Below are 16,950 nucleotides of genomic sequence, written 5' to 3' on the forward strand. Positions count from 1 at the left end.
TCTAGTTTAGAAAATCTGGCCCTAATGGCCAACTGGATTTGGAAACCACTGCTCTAGAGACTAGGTTTATGAGGCACACGGGCTGGGAGTTTACAGTGAGCCAGTAAGCATAGATACGAATACATAAATAGTCCATAAAGACATTGTTTGTCTAGTTTTTCCACTACACACAAGTAAAAAAAAAATCCATTAAGGAAAAAGGTAAGAAAAGCTACAGTGGATATAATGTCTTCTTGTCATAATGGCAAAGATTAAGAGTGAAATAATAAGCTATGTTAGTTGGTGCCTGGGGTTCATGAATGCTTCTTTTGATAGGCCTGGCTCCAGGTTACAGAACATCAAAGGCTTGAGGGTAGAAAGGGTTCTTAGTAGATGACATGAAATTGCTGGAAGTGTGATGGGCTACAGATATCTGAAAACCCCTTGACTGTATATTGGCCTGTAAGTGGCTGCTGCTGCGGCCTGCTTTCTTTACAAGGCTGACAAATCTATAGTGAGTGTCTGACACTTTGATTCTATAAACACTGGCACTTTGTTCTGTTTTTAACAAGAGAATCTCCCTAGGTTCTCTCCCTAGGTGCCATCCTGTGCTCGCTAACCCATCTAGAAGACGCAAACGCAAACTTGAACGTGACTCCTGAAATAACCAGTGAGGAAGCCATTGGAAAGCCCTGCTCTGTGGAAGATGGTACCCTTTTCCATCAGCTGCACCTCCTTAGAGATCATTCCAAACAGGATGTGGTCCTCCTCTCTAAACACAAGCCAGTGAGTCTTCTCTTACCAGGTGCATTCCTATGGAAGTGGACATTGCTGTCTCGATCTCGGTCCCCACGTCTTCGATGAAGGGGTATTCATTCTGCTGATGGACAAGCACCTTGGCTCCAGTGGATGACACCAGGAAGGGGTTGTATTCATCTTCGTTTATGTATAAGATGACTTGCAGACCTGGGAGACAGAGCAGCTTGTTGTAGTCAAAGGCTAGGAAAAAAAGTCCCCAGAGGTCTGGGGGGCCTCCAATCCAAGACCCAGGGACTTCTAGAACATACTAGGTAGATGAATACCTGACTGGAATCTCTAGATCAGTAGGACTTGTGTTTAATCTGCTTATTGCAAGTTCAAAGTAGTGGTTCACACACATCACAGTCACGGTGCTGGCTAAGAGTAAGTTTCTGTTCAGTGTAAAGGAACTGGCTGAGACATGTAAATATGTTGACAAAGGAAGTTCTACTGGGCATCCAAAGGAACCTGCAGTGCTGTGGCTGCTTACAGAGTGGAGCTGGGGAAGAGCTAAGATTTGATGGTGTATCTGGTTGCAGGTTTAACCTCTCTCCTTCTCCTACTTGCTCTCTAGTAAGACATATTCTGTACCCAGCTGCCAAATGGAACTCTAGAAATTGGAAGTCAGGTCAGATTACTGCTTAAAGCCCTTCAGCTGCATCTCTCTGGATATAGGAGATGCCATCGACTGCCCTGCCTGTCACCATCAAGGCTATGAAGATGTAGCCCGATCCAAGCCCCTACCCTCTACTTATTCCATCTCCTCCCTTTCTGGACCAGCTCCAAGCACACTGCTCTTATGTGGTAGTTTGCATATGAATGTTGCTCATAGGCTCGTATGTTTGAATTTGTTGCCTCGGTTGGTGAAACTGTTTGGGAAGGATTAGGATTTATGGCCTTGTTGGAGGAGGTGTCTCGGGCATAAGCTTTCAAACACCTCCTGCCATTCCTCGTGAGCTCTCTGCCTCCTTCTTACAGTTCAAGATAGGAGCTCTCAGCTGTTGCCTCTGCCATGCCTTTGCTTCACTACCATGGACTCCAATCTACTGGAACTGTAAACCCAATTAGATGCTTTATTTCACACATTGTCTTGGTCATGTTGTTTTATCACAGCAACAGAAAAGTAGCTGATACACCTTATTTGTCTTTCTAGAGCACCTTGGATTCATCTTCTTCTCTAGGTTCCAAACTGTTCCGGTATTTCTGAGCTCCCCTTTCCCCTCACACCCCTCTCCTGAGCCCAGCCACTCTCTGCCCTTGCTGCTTCCTCCCCACCCCACCTAGCTCTCATTGGTATTATAATTAGATCGTGACCCTGCCTACTTATTCATTTCCCAAGTTTCTCTTTCTACAGAAACCCAAGCTCCCTGAAAGCAGGAAGGACAACTGTCTTGTTCCCCACTGCATCCCTAGCTCCTCAAACTGGGGCCAGCAGAGAGCAGACAATCAGTGCTTCATAAAGGAACCAATGAACAAGTGGTCTGTGTGAATTGAAAGATGAGAACCTCAGAGCTATTCTAACGTCTTCTATTTGTAAATAAGGGAACTGAGCCCAGAGAAGGATGTGGTGTACTGGAGGCCAAACAGCAGAGCTAAGACTCTTGCCCTCTTCACTCAGTTCCCAGCCAGCCTCTTACCACTGAACCGGGCTCTCTGGGTCACAGCTTCTTACGGTTCAGGCTTCACAGTTATGATAGTCAGGATTCTGAGTGCAGATTTCCCCTGTAACAGAACCTAGCTATTCCTAACAAAAGCAGATCTGTGTAACAAATTGAATTCTATTTGCATTGAGCTTTTCAAGAATTCCCATTGGCTTGGCATGGTGCTGCAGCATGCGTGACTGTACCGTCAGTATTCAGGAGGCCAAGAGAGGAAGCTCACAAGTTTGAGGCTATCCTGGGCTATCTAGCAAGACTCTATCTCAAAATAAACAGGGGCTGGGAGCATAGCTTGGTAGCAGAGTGCTTTCCCCACCATGTGCAAGGCCCTTAGTTGGCTCCTCAGAAGCACAGAAAAGATGTAGAGGATGTGTTCTTGTGAGGAAACCAAGCCGACCGGCCACAGTCTTACCTTCCTTACCAAGTAGAAGTTAGCAGAAAAGAGAACTGTCATAAAGGATTGTGGTAGTTGTATACACAGTGTGTGTGGCTGGTGTGTGTACCCTCCCTAGACCAGATTCACTGGCTGAAATGCCAGCCTCCATGTAAAGGTATCTGGAGATAGGGCACTAATTAAGGATCAATGAGGTCTTAAGGTCCTGGCTCTAATCTGATAGGCTTGGTATCCTTATAAAAAGGTGAGACATCACAGTATCCTCTTGAGAAAGAGGAAGGGCCATGTGAGGATACCTGCAAAAGATGGCCATCTATGACCAAGAAGAGAAAGAAGTCTTATCTGAATCCACAAGTACCAGGACCTTGACCTTGAATGTCCAAATCTTTAGCATTATGAGAAATTAATATCTATTGTTGATGCCACTCAAACTATAGTACTTTGTTATGGTGGCTTGAGACCTTATTCTAAGAGCTCTGGATGGGAGGGTATGGTAGCTACTGTTATTGTTCTCAAAGGACAATAACCAAGGTCACACAGTGAGAGGCAGACCTGGGGTTTGGCTCCAGAATCTGTCATCTTAACTAAGCTAAAGGTGTGTCTGCCCGCCTAATCTCCTACTCAGCCCATCTGGGTTTAGCCCTGTTTAGATGCCACCTGCCTGGGATTAGTCACCCCAGCAAGAGTGGTTTGCCAGCTGAAGGAAGCCCAGCAGTGTCACTGTAGCTCTCCCAAAGATAAAGAAGTCAGAAAAGAAAACGCCCATTGCGGAGAAAAGAAGGAACACGGAGGTTCGTGCATGCATTGGGAGAGGGAAAGAATGCCTTTGCTTTAGGGCTAGGTGGAGAGGAATTCAGAAAAGAAAACACCCATTGCAAAGAAAAGAATGAACATGGATGCTCATGCATGCATTGGGAGAGGGAAAGAATGCCTTTGCTTTAGGGCTAGGTAGAGAGGGTGGGAGGCGCATCATGTACTGCTGCCATCATGTCTCATGGTTCCCTCCTTGCTGGCCTCCTTACCATACTCACTGCCTCCCATGGAGGTGCTGAGGATGGTGGCGTTTTCTCTGTTGTTGAACGTGTAGCAGTTCCCATACATTGGATGGTGGAAAAGAGTGAAGTTCCTATGGAGGAAGGGAAAGGTTCAGAAAGAGCTGGGCTAGGGTTTGCCCTTGTCTATCTCAGTTGAAGTTAGGAAGCATTCATTGTGTTGATGGGGGAGAGCTTTCCTTTGGGACAATGGATGAGCATGTGACTCACTGGTCCTATTTTCTCTCGGATGAAACGAACCGACTCCTCATTTGCTAGGGTTGGCAAAGCCTTGATGTAGAATTAGACCATGTTTTTGTTCTCTTTCTTAATCCTCTCCCCAGTGTCTCTATTTTGATTTGATATTATTTTGTCTTTGAAATAGGGTCTCATGTGTCTCAGGCTCACTTCAAATTCCTCACGTAGCCAAGAACAACACTGAACATCCCATACTCCTGCTTCCGTCTCCTGAGCACTGGGAGTAGAGGTGTGTACCACCATACCTACGGGTGGAACTCAGGGCTTTGTGTATGCTAAGCAAACTCTCAATCAACTGAACTGTACCTTCAGCCCTGATAAGATATTCTTCGTGTCACATGCTGGTACTCAAAACCCTCTATCCTTGAATTTCTCAGCCAACACTTGGAGCTTTCCAAACTCTCAGCCCTATGAAAATGATCTTCAGAGAAGGAGTCTCATCCATTGGCCATCATGAAATTTCAGGACCTTTACTCCCAGGATGAGAATAACCTAATTACTCAATATTTGCCTGGAATAATATGCATATTAACATATAGAAGGGCCAGAAAGGCTTAGAATAAAATAAAGGTAGTTAAACCCTTCAGGCTGGAGGGATCACCTTGTCATGTCCCATCAACTTCATAGCCACCACCAGGGATCTGATTATTATATTCAAAGCAGAATGATCAAAATATGAACACTTGGCTATCTGCCTCCCGCCCTCTATTCCTTCATCTCTCCATCCCTTCCTCCCTTCTTTCCTTCCTTTTTCTTCTGTATCAGAGTAGTGGCTCTCAGACATAGGTATTCATCACAGTCATATACAAAGCGACATGCATGCTATTGACTACCTTGGGTCATGACAGGTAATTTAATGGGTTTAAAGATATTATGATTCTATGCCAGGTACAGTTTCCAAGTGATCCTGAAACCTAGCTCCCTTGCAAGTGATTTTCCAAAGGGCAGAGCCAGTGTTCTCAAGGCCTACAGGTGGGCTCCAGATGCCTGAAAAAGGCCTGAGCTTGGAGCCTCAAGTCCTTAGAGAGTGTCCCCTCCTGACCTGGCATCACAGGACATCCCATCGAAGAAGCAGGTCACCAGCAGTTCTTCGGCAGAATAGCTCATGTTGATTTTCTTCTCTAGAGGCACCTGTGCCATGATATTCATGTAGTGAAGCTTGTACCACTCCTGGATGGCATTGATTCCTGAGCTGAAGGTGTAGGTGGCACAGTCAGAGGTGTCATTTGAGCACTGTGAAGAAGAGGGAACACCAGCCCGTCAGTCCTAGCGCTATTAGAAGGGCTGACATGAGTGACAGGTGTCAGGGTAGGTCCTTGGGAACAAATTGGTTTCCTCTCACTTCTGGAAGCTTGAAGATGTCAACTTCAAGCCTCAAGGATAAAAGAGAGTGCAAAGTCGGACATTGAGGTCAACTCCTATGGTTTCCTACTACTGTCTGCATTGGACAAGAAGCAAAATCAGTTTTTAGGGTTTGGCTGATTAATGTCACTGCCTTCCTATTGAATGGCGCCATTTCTTATCATAGACACCATCTAGAAATCTGGGTTCTAGCCCAGACTCTGATATTACATCTTTGAAGGATCTCAGACAAGGTACTAACAAGGTACTGTCACTGACAGAATGTTAGGTGGAATACCAACCTACCCAGCACATAGCAAGCCGTTGCAAGGGCTCATGCTTGAAATATTTAATTATGAGGGCTCTAGAGAGAAGCTATGGAACATTCCAGGCATTTTCATTACCCTGGGCTTGGAAGGTCTCCTGAAAGGACAAATGTCCAAAGAATTTGGTATCAAGAGAATCATGTAAATATCCTTTGAATGGAACCAGGAGGATGTTGAGGTCCCAGTAACTTTGATGAGGCTCCTTCTCTTTGTTGGAAATTTGTTTAGATTGATAGAAAACATTGCTAGATTCGAAAGTCTCATCATCAAAGCTATTAAGGTGAGGAAAAGTCCCTGTCATTGCTCTACTGGTGGCATGGAGAGGCACAGTGATGATAGACTTTGCTCAAGAGGGTAATGGAATTCATTTTCAGTGAGTAGCTGCTTCTTATTGTTACTTGAATGAGACTAGCAGGGAGATTAAAGCCCAGCCTTTGGTATCTCCTGGAGGCAAGTACTGGGAACCCTGATGCATTTGCTATGGTTTATTTTCCCCTTTCTGCTCTCTGTGCAGCATTTTCTTTTTTCTTTTCTTAAATACGTATGTATGTATGTATGTATGTATTTATTTATTTATTTAATGTATGTGAGCACACTGTCGATTTCTTCAGACACACCAGAAGAGAGCATTGGATCCCATTACAGATGGTTGTGAGCCACCATGTGGTTGCTGGGAATTGAACTCAGGACCTCTGGAAGAGCAGTCAGTGCTCTTAACCACTGAGCCATCTCTCCAGCCCCTGTGCAGCATTTTCTTTGGGGCTTTGCAACCCCCAGTCTATCAGAGAGTGATCAGGTACTCCCTCCCCCCACAAGCTTGGCTAAGTGGAATCCCAAGATTGAATCTGCATCTTGGGCATTAGCAGAAAGAGTGAGAATGGCCTCTGTAATTCAGCATCAGTATCTGAATGAATCCCAGCATTTCTTGCTCCCCGATCGCTAGGTCTTCCTAAACTTCTGTCCTTTAAAAAGTACTTATGAGTCACTTGCTCTTTCCTAAGACTTTCCACATGCTGAAGCCAGCTTGAGCTGGTTTCAGTTGCTTGCCACCAACTCACCCAAATAACGTATAAATCTTACAGTTGGCCTATTGACTGTAATGATTAAGAAGAGACTGTGAGACTACCAGCTCCCCGATCTCCCCCACACCAATGAACTGTGAAGAAGTGGGTCTTACCAACTGAAATCCCACCAGTTTCTTCGACTCATGAACGTGCATGACATTAGAAGCCTTGTGTATGATTTTCCCACTGATTTTCCGCTTCCGACCAGTGAAGAAGTCCCTGGCCTTTCCCTTCTCGTTCTCATTGAAGACCAGCAATGGGATCAGGTTGAGGAATCTGGGTGGTGTGCCTTCCCACGTGGACCATATGGATCCTGCTTCCCGGCGTTTCCGAGGTGTACTGTCTAGAACATCTTTGACCCCATACAAGGACAGCAAAGCCTGTTTTGTCTCACTGTCCAAGTCAGTCAGGAGGTCACTCACAGCACTGTACCTACCAAAATGGAAAGAAAGTGTCACGGAGAAGAAAGACCCCTAGAACAGTACTTTAGCTTCTTTATGTTTTCCATCTTGCTGTGTCAGCCCTATGTCTCTTGACCAGTCCCTTGGCCAAAGGGATGAGGGCTCTCACCATTTGCTCCATTCAAAATGATCCTCATCTTTGCCACTTCTATTTACTCATTCTTGGTCAATGCCCTCAGTCAGGATCTCTGGAGTGTTGACTTTCAGGTGCCTCCCATAAAGTAGCAAAAGTGAGGCTACCTTAATAATATGGCTACATTGCTAACCTTACAGGGGCAGGCTCCATTTCCATCCATCACACTCTGTCTCTGCCTACTGGACATCCTCCAACCAGGGCTGGGATACAAGGGATTGATTGGGCTGTCACCTCGACAACACCCAAGCTCACAAAAGAACAAGAGCTGACTACATGAAGCAAAGCATAATGACTTTTTTTTTTTTTAAATTCATCACTATACCGGGCTGGAGAGATGGCTCAATGGTTGAGCACCATCTGCTCTTTCAGAGGTCTTGTGTCCAATTCCCAGCAACCACATGGTGACTCATGACCATCTGTAATGAGATCTGATGCCCTCTTCTGGTGTGTCTGAAGACAGTGACAGTGTACTCACATACATAAAACAAATAAATCTTTAACAACAACAACAACAACAATTTGTCACTATACTAAATGATCCCAGCCTCTCTTGTAACTCTCCCCTCCCTCCCCCCTTTGCTTTCTGTAGAGGTCATGACATAGCATAGAAGCTAAGTATAACAGTTTCAGAGTCAAACTTTCTGCCTCGTTCAAGTTCGTCCTCCTAATCCAGACTCTGTGACCCTAGATAAGTGTCTTAGCTTTTCTGTGTCTCAGTTTCCCAATCTGCTTATTTGGTAGATGAAGTTTTTTACAATTTGTAAAAAAAAAAAAAAGTTGGGGGGCGGAGCTCAACTTGTTTATTATAAGTAAAAGAAATATAGCTGGGTATGGTGGCACATAGCTACAATGACAGCACTTGGGAGGCTGAAGCAGGAAGATCAAAGTTCAAGGCCAATCTGGCTCTTTCTCCAAGTATATAAATAATGTTAAAGTTTTCAAAGAAATATATACGCACATAGGTAATTAAAGGGCCACTATTATTATTTGTAGTAGCATAAATATATTTGTTAATACTTTACTCCCTCATCGTATAAGCTCCACTAGGGCAAAGAATATGTTAGGATTATTCTGTACTGTGCCCTAGAAACCAGAAAAAAAAATGTCTGACAATTTGCAAAGGCTGAGTAAATGATTATGGTTTGAATATCAGTGGAGAAAGAAGAAAGGAGAGCTGGGAATGGAGAGAGGAAGGAAGAAAGACTTTGAGGAGACTTTAGAGGTAGGGAACGAGTCTGAGGCTTGCTTTTGGCTTTGACCTTTGCCTTCAATACATGTCTCCAAACAAATCAAGCCTCTGGCCAGTCTAGCTTCTCCTGCTCTTCCGTCTCTGCACCCCACTGTCTGCGCCCGCCCGGCTCTGACAAAGTCTGCTGTATTTCTGACTGCTCTCTTAGATCAGTTTCCCATAATTCCAAGGACTCTGATGACCCATTTAGAACAGGTCCTACCACTGACAACAGGGCAGCACTAAGGGTTGATCCTGTCCAGAGCCCAGGGAGCTCAATTACTGGGCTGGGTTCTCTGAGATGAGGGGTCAGGGCAGCAAAGATGCTTCCGGAAGTCACCTGGGTGTCACTTCTGAGTCAGCCTGGCTTTGGGTGAGAGTAAGGGAGTGAACTTGGGAAGGCTCAGCTGGACTACGTATGTGTCTGGGGGAGGCAGATGCTAACCTCATTTCAGGCCCAGTCACTAAATAGAATTGGTGAAGCAGCCTCCCCTGCCTACCTGCCATAGACACAGCCATTGAACTGAAAACATGCAGGTCTGAAATCGATCTTGGCGATCAAATCAAATTTCGAAAGCCTGTGTCAGCAGCTTGGAGCGGCGCTGGTACCGCCACACTGGGGGAGGGGCTTTGGCACCTATGAGAGGCCAGATTTCCCTCTCTCAGATGCCAGGGCGGTCTCTTACTTGTAGGGGTTGATATTGCAGATAGTGACGGCAGGGAAATCCAGTTTTTGGAAGTGGACTTTGATGGAGACAGAGACGGTGTAGAAAGAGAAGACGAGGAGGGCGCACTGCCAGATAATGAGGGCCACTGCTGTCAGCGTGAACGCGATCCACAACAGGCGCCGAAGGCGGCCTCGGGACACCACGATGCGCCGGCAGCCGTGGGTGTTGGTGTTCAGGCAGTACCAATGCATCAGGTCCTTAATGGTCGGTGCCTGGGGGCCTCGAACTGGCAGATTCTTTTTGATTTTGGCTTTGATCTTCTCTCCAGGAGCCATGGTAAGGACAGGACTTTGCAGCCTGCAGAGTTCTGAAGGGACAGAGGAGCCAAGTAAGGTTGCTAGCAAGCACAGACCTGTCAGCCCATCTCTGGAGCCCGCGACTGGGAAACACTGAGCCCACGTGTTCTTTTTTTTTTTTTTTTTTTTTAAGATTTATTTATTCATTATATGTAAGTACACTGTAGCTGTCTTCAGACACTGGAGAAGAGAGAGTCAGATCTCCTTATGGATGGTTGTGAGCCATCATGTGGTTGCTGGGATTTGAACTCAGTACCTTTGGAAGAGCAGTCAGTGCTCTTAACCACTAAGCCATCTCTCCAGCCCGAGCCCACATGTTCTTAGAGGCCTTTTTCTTCTATGGGCCGGACAGGTTGCATTCTGAGCCCTTGGCCCCTTCTCCAGGATATTTGCTTTGGGCCACCACAACTGCCTCCTCCTCTTAGGGCCCCCAGGCCTAGTCTTGTGGGGGCAGGGCAATGTGTAACCTGCACATACTGGCTGGACTGGCTGAAGGACCTTTCCCTGGAGTTCCAGGGGCAGGCGTACTTGGAGCAACCCAGCCATACTTCTCTTATCAGGCAGAGGCACTGTAACCCGTGCCTTATCGCTTCCACTAGCCACTTCTTGAGGGCAGCCCTCCTGTTTTACGATGTCTCCTGGTGCCTAGTGAAATGTTCCTCCTGCATAGAGAACAAGTCAGGCAGGGTGTCTCTGGCTGATGACATCTCCCACAACTTTCCAGCAGTGGTTATAGATCTTGTTCTGACCATGTTTTCCCTGCCCCTCTCCCATGCTGCGTTCTTATAAATGAACTGATTTCTGTTTCATTTCTCCCTATCACGGTCAGTAGCACCTGGAGTCACATCAGCCCCGTGACTGCTGGCCTCTCCATACTTACAGGCACCATGCCATTTGACCTGATTTTCCCTAATTTAGAAAAGGCATCTTGATTCAATGGTAGCCTTTGGGGTAAGTATTGGAAAATGAATGAACACATTCACATGTGTGTGTTGCATCTCAGCTGCAGAAACAGCATGCCATGAGTTCATTTTAGCAATGTACAGTACATTGTACATTAGAGCACTGTACTGTGTATAGAATCACCAGCCTCATAATTATGTAATCTCTATATATAAATATACAGTAGCTTATATATTTTGACAATTATGTGAGGTAGATATACTGCTGTATCAGAGAGGTGGAGTGACTTCCTAAGGATACACAGCATGGCTCCTATGTCTACGTGGGGTCTGCAACCAAGTCAAGGACTTTGATGACCCCATCAATTTTTTCTTTTTCTTTTTCAAGATGATGAATAAAATAATGGAGTTTTTAAAATGTCATTTTCATACATACGTGTCATTAAACTTTGTTTCAATTTGCCTCTTCCCTCATTGCACCTGCTGGGCCTCGTCCTCCTCCCAAATATTTCCCCCTTCTGCTTTCATGACACATGCATTTCTGTCCTCGGACCCTCCCCCCCCCCCCCCCCCCCCCCCCGCTTACAACCTCTGTCTACTTGCTCACAGTCCCCCTTTTCATTCCTCTCGCTCTCTCACTTAAATCTAAGTTTTACATATGAGAGAAAACATCTTTTTGAGAGTGGCTTAGTTTGCTTAACCTAATGATGTCACCATCAAGTTCTCTAGGCAGGATTCTGGGCCACCAGGCTTAGTTTTCTTCCAAACTGAATCAATGGAACGTGGTCCAAAATTGGGGGAAAGTTGTGGGGCAAGGCTCTCAAGTTTACAATGCTTGTGGGCTTAAGGATTATATATAGTACTAAAGAAGGAAGCCCAAGAGCATAGCACAAGAGAACAGAGGCCAGGGGCAGCCGACCGCCCCCAGTAACCTGCCCTACCCACAGACTTACATGATTTTTTTCTAGGTTGAGAAAAACTGTCTCTTATTGACAAAATTATTAGCCCCCTGGCAAGCAGTGTGATTTACTTTATTTATTTTGAATGTTGTCATCCTTTAAAAAAAAATGCCGTGGAGCATGATAACACACACCTTGGATCCCAGTACTCAAATGGCAGAGGTAAGAGGATCTCTGTGAGTTTAAGTCACCTTGGTCTATCAAATTATCAAGTTCTAGGCCATCCAAGGCTATGTAATAAGACTGTCAAAAAGAAAAAGAAAAAGAAAAAAAGAGAGGAAGGGAGGAAGGAAGGAAGGGAGGGAGGAAGGAAGAAAGAGAAAGAAAGAAAGAAAGAAAGAAAGAAAGAAAGAAAGAAAGAAAGAAAGAAAGAAAGAAAGAAAAGAAAGAAAAGAAAAGAGAGAGATGGTCCCTCTGTCAGATGTTTGTCAAAAGGTGAATTCTGGATTCTTGGAGTTCCCATTCATCTCGTCTGCAGAGGATCAGCCAGTCATGTGAGAGGAGACTCCAGAATGTTCACATAAATATTTCAACTCTAAGGCAAAACAAGATTGTAGCTCTACTAGATTATGGGCCTTGATTCAACCCGGTGCTGCTAGAGGACTTTGAAGCTGATACACTCAGAACTCATCTCAAAGGTTAGCTCAAGAATGCTCTCTACAGTCTTCTCAGGTAGATATCATAATTTCCCTATTTCACAAATGAAACAGAGACACACAGATAGGCTAAGTAGCTTGCCCAAGGTCATAATAGAAAGTGTCCAGGCTAGGATTTGAACCCAAGAACACATACTAGTTATGTTATTGCTTAAATAATGATAGTGGTCTCAGACGACAGCTGCTGCAGAATAATGGCAGACGTCAGTTACAGCTACACTGTGCCCAGGGTTCCTATTCCAACATTTGCACCTAATTTAATTCTCACTAGACTAAATAAGGTGTTATTACTATCCCCATCCCACAGAGATGCAAACGGAGGTGTAAAGAAGTTAGGTAATCTGCCCAAGGCCACACAGTATGAAAGAATGAACGAACGAATTCTTCGAAATTCCAGGTCCCCGTTTTTTCTTCCTGACACTTCTCTATTCCCTCACCTGCCCCCGAATCTTGCCTCTGTCCCTGTCAGGAAACTGAAGCTTGGCGAGGAGTGACAGTTTGCAAGGCTCTGTTCATCCTAGAACTTGGGCACGAAAGCCTGGGTTCAGGCAATGTTTTGATTCCCGCCATGCCACGGTGCTATTCGGAAATAGGTTGAACCTCCGAAGCCAAGACTCAAGGCCCTGGGACACAGTTACCCTCACTGACTCGCTGCAGTCTGGGAAGCGACCTGGCGTAGTTTTGCGGCAAAAGCCGTCTGCTTCGTGCCAGCTATCGCAACGCTGCAGTCAAGGGCTCCACTTTCAATCAGCCCGCTTCAAGTGCTTGATTCTTTCTGCAGCAGGCACCTCTAAAGAAAAACTTTCCCGCGACTGAAAGAACAGTCGCTGTCAAACGCATGCTCTTCAAGACTGGGAAGTGGGGTGAGCTAGGCAGAGAAGATCCGAGATGCGCTCCTCCCACGCACACCGGCTCAGAAACGCCTGTCGCTCAGCTCTTGTATCACGAGCCAAGCTCTGGATGTCTCAGCATCCCGCCACCCGTGGACAGAATAATCTTTTTCTTGGAAGCCACCACGCCCTGTGGCTGCTCAAGTACCTGGAACCCCGGAATCGAACTGACCCCACGCGGCTGGGCTTACCTTTCTGAACTGAAGGGTCACGGCTGGCCTGTGTACAGTCTGGAGACGCTCCTCTTCTTCTGGCCTCATAAAGCCAAGCATCTCCAAGTGGCACGGCCAGGAGCGCCAGTGGGTCAGGCTCAGACCCCGCCCTTAGAGTTTCCTCCCCACTCAAACTCCGCCCACACCTGCCCAGGTGTTTTCCCCGGGCCACCCCCGACTTGTCTTAGCCCGGAGAAGGCCGCGACCCCGCAGTGCCATCTGCTGTCCAGAGTCAGCTCCGCGCCTCAACCCGGGCTGCGCTTCTCGCGGTGGCACCGTGCAAGCTTGCTGCCTCCCGGAGGCCACTCTGCAACCTGCATTTCCGCTGGGTCACAGCCCCAGAGTACTTTGTAGATAGAGTAAACTCATTCTGACCCAGGTCACAGGAGGTCTCTTATCTCAGTTCCAGCAGACGTTGCACACAGCCTCTTACCCCTCATCCTTCCGACCTGGTCTGGATACGCAGTTGCTTCGACATCATCTACAGTTCCGCTGTGGGCAACAGGAGCTATTTAACCAGATCACTTATTCTTTGGGCCTGTCATTGTCTTTCCATAGGGACTCACACAAATTGACTATTAAAAATAAGTTTAGACCGCTGAAACTGTGAGGGAATCCAAGATAGGTATTCAAGTTAGAATCCCCTTGAGCTGGGAAGAAACATGGCCCCACAAAAGACAGGGTGTCACTAAGTATTCAAACATTTTAGACATAAATGTGTTCATATCCACCTACAGACCTTGTTAAAATGCAGGTTCTTTAAGTTGAGGATGTAGCTCAGTCGGTAGAGTGCTTGTTTAACATAACCAAAGCCCTGGATTTGATCCCCATTATCATATAAACTGGATGTGGTGGCTCACGCTTTCAGTGCTTGATCTGGGGTTGAGGGTGAGACAAGAGGCTCAGAAGCACGAGACCTTCCTCAGCTACATAGTGAATTTGAGTCCAGCCTGCGCTCTATTTCATCAGGGGGGCCTGGGTCTCAGAAGTCTGGACCTCTGGCTTTCCATGAGATACCTCTTCTGCCTGACCAAAGATGACAACTTTTGGTGGGTAGAAACATGTCAAGCATTATTGAAGATCAATGTAAAGAAAAAAAAATCCCCTAAAATTCCTAAGCAGTATTTCTTGCAATCAATGCTTACTGTGAAGAATTAACAGTCCACCTCCCTCCCTAAATAAGTTAGTAGAATCATTGTGCTGGCTAGTTTGTTGCTAACATGAGTTAACACGTTAACTCTTGGAAGAGTTTCAGAAAATGCCTCCACAAGATTTTCCTGTAGGCAAGCCTGTGGTGTATTTTCTTGGTTGATGACTGGTGGGGGAGGGTCCAGCTCACTGTGGGTGGTGCCATCCCTGGATTGGAAGGAAGTCTGGGTGCCACAAGAAAGCAAGGGAGCAAGACGTGAGGAGTAAGCCAATAAAAAGCACTCCTCCGAGCCGGGCGTGGTGGCGCACGCCTTTAATCCCAGCACTCGGGAGGCAGAGGCAGGCGGATTTCTGAGTTCGAGGCCAGCCTGGTCTACAAAGTGAGTTCCAGGACAGCCAGGGCTATACAGAGAAACCCTGTCTCGAAAAAAAAAAAAAAAAAAAAAAAAAAAAAAAAAAGCACTCCTCCATGGCCTCTGCTGCAGTTCTTGGCTCCACGTTCCTTCTCTGCTTGAGTTCCTGCCCTGATATCCCTTAGTGATGAACTGTTATCTGGTGGTGTAAGCTTAAATAAACCCTTTCCTCTCCAAGTTGCTTTTGGTTGTGGTAGTTTATCATACTAGAAAACCCTACCTGACAATTATTATTTGGAATATATACATATATACATGCACATGTATCAACTATATATTAAATATGATGAGGGTTTTATTTTTAAATTTATTTTTCAAATTGTGTGTGTGTGTCAGAGAGAGAGAGAGAGAGAGAGAGGAAGAGAGAGAGAGAGAGAGAGAGAGAGAGAATATTCACATGAGTTCAGGTTCCTGCAGAAGCCAGAAAAGGCATAGAATCCCTTGTAGTTATAAGTGGTAGGAAACTACCTGATATGGGTGCTGGGAATCAAACTTGGGTGGTCTACATGTACACTGTTTCTAAATATATCGAGGTTTTTTTTTATAAAATGACATTACATGGTCTGCTCTCATATTACAGAAGAGCCCTGTCTTCCATCTCCTGAGGTGTGGGGGCATCTTTCTAAGCCCCTAGGCACATGTACTTAAGCCCATCAAATTATTTACTTGCTCAGTTCATTGCTATGTAAATGGTCTCTAAGTATTTACTAATATAAATTATTCCTTATATAAAATCTTGTGTATATCTCTAATTAGGTCCTCAGAAAAAATTTCTGCTAATGGAATTTTCCCATGTTAATGTACTCGGTCAGTGTAGTTCACATACCAAAAGGGATAGTTAAAAGGTAGAGGTATAAAATAGTATATACACCATAATAATAGTAGATTCTGTATAACTGTCATGTAAGTATGTGTTAAAACATACATGTATTTAAGAATATATGTATTCAAAAGAGGTTACTTCTCAATATAGGTTTTCAAGTGTTTTTACCCATTTTTGTTATTTTGTTTTGTATATGGATAAGTGTTAGCAAGGCAGAATGGGTCACACCTATAGTCAGTGTTTTGGAGGAGGCTAAGGCAAGAGAACCACCATGAATCTAAGGCCACCTGGAACTACAGAGCAAGTTCCAGGCCAGAAACACAACAACAAAAAAATAAACTATTTTAAAAACTAAAGGCTACAATGAAAGGATGTCTGTACTACTTTCTTTCTTTCTTTTTTTTTTTTAAAGATTTATTTATTTATTATATGTAAGTACACTGTAGCTGTCTTCAGACACTCCAGAAGAGGGCGCCAGATCTCATTACGGATGGTTGTTAGCCACCATGTGGTTTCTGGAATTTGAACTCTGGACCTTTGGAAGAGCAGTCGGGTGCTCTCACCCACTGAGCCATCTCACCAGCCCTCTGTATTACTTTCTTATTGCTGGGATAAAGCACCATAGCCCAGGCAACTTACAGAAAAAAAGTAGTTTATTGGGGCTTATACCTTCAGAGGCAAGTCCATGACCATCATAGTGGAGAGCCAACGTCGGCAGGAAAGCATGTAGTAGCTGAGAACTCACATCTTGAGACAATCACCACCAGGAGGCAGAGATAGCTACTTGGGAATGGCATGGGCCTTTGAAACCTCAACGCCCACCCTGTAACACAGCTCTACCAACAAGGTCACACCTCCTAATCCTTTCCAAATTCTGGGGACCAAGTATTCAAATATATAAACCTGTGGACATGCGCACACAGGCAGGCAGGCAGGCATGTGCTAGCCAAAGTGCACAGTGGGAGTCAGAGGACAGCTTTCAGAAATAGGTTTTCTCCTTCCACCATGTGGATCCTGGGAACTGAACTCAGATGATCAGGTTTGGTAGCACATGCCCTTAGTTGCTGAGCCCAGTTTCCTTTGGTACTCACCAATATCAACAGTCTCACGGAGGTCCTCCATTCCCCTGGCTTCTCTGATCTCATGGGTCACCTTCCCTAAAATCAATACCACCTGAAACTCTTTTCTACAATAGGTATAGAGGTTTGAGGTAAGTGTCAGGGTCTCAAGAGATTACAGGAACTACCA

At 45.4% G+C, this 16,950-nt stretch overlaps 1 protein-coding gene across 1 annotated transcript in view; it reads right to left on the bottom strand.

The window, feature by feature from the left end:
* The window catches only part of Scnn1g (sodium channel epithelial 1 subunit gamma), a 33,475-nt gene extending 20,078 nt beyond the window's left edge, over positions 1-13,397 (bottom strand). Inside the window, exons 1-6 of the mRNA XM_021168623.3 lie at positions 13,297-13,397; positions 9,361-9,709; positions 6,963-7,281; positions 5,161-5,351; positions 3,852-3,955; positions 782-945 (exon numbers count right to left, since the gene is read on the bottom strand). Coding sequence (XP_021024282.1) covers positions 782-945; positions 3,852-3,955; positions 5,161-5,351; positions 6,963-7,281; positions 9,361-9,677 — 1,095 coding nt within the window. The 5' untranslated portion in view covers positions 9,678-9,709; positions 13,297-13,397. The remainder of the gene's footprint in view (positions 1-781; positions 946-3,851; positions 3,956-5,160; positions 5,352-6,962; positions 7,282-9,360; positions 9,710-13,296) is intronic.
* Positions 13,398-16,950: the final 3,553 nt, after the last annotated feature.

The sequence above is a fragment of the Mus caroli genome, unplaced genomic scaffold (assembly GCF_978045245.1).
Source record: "Mus caroli unplaced genomic scaffold, Mus_caroli_1 scaffold_8, whole genome shotgun sequence".
Lineage (NCBI taxonomy): Eukaryota > Metazoa > Chordata > Mammalia > Rodentia > Muridae > Mus > Mus caroli.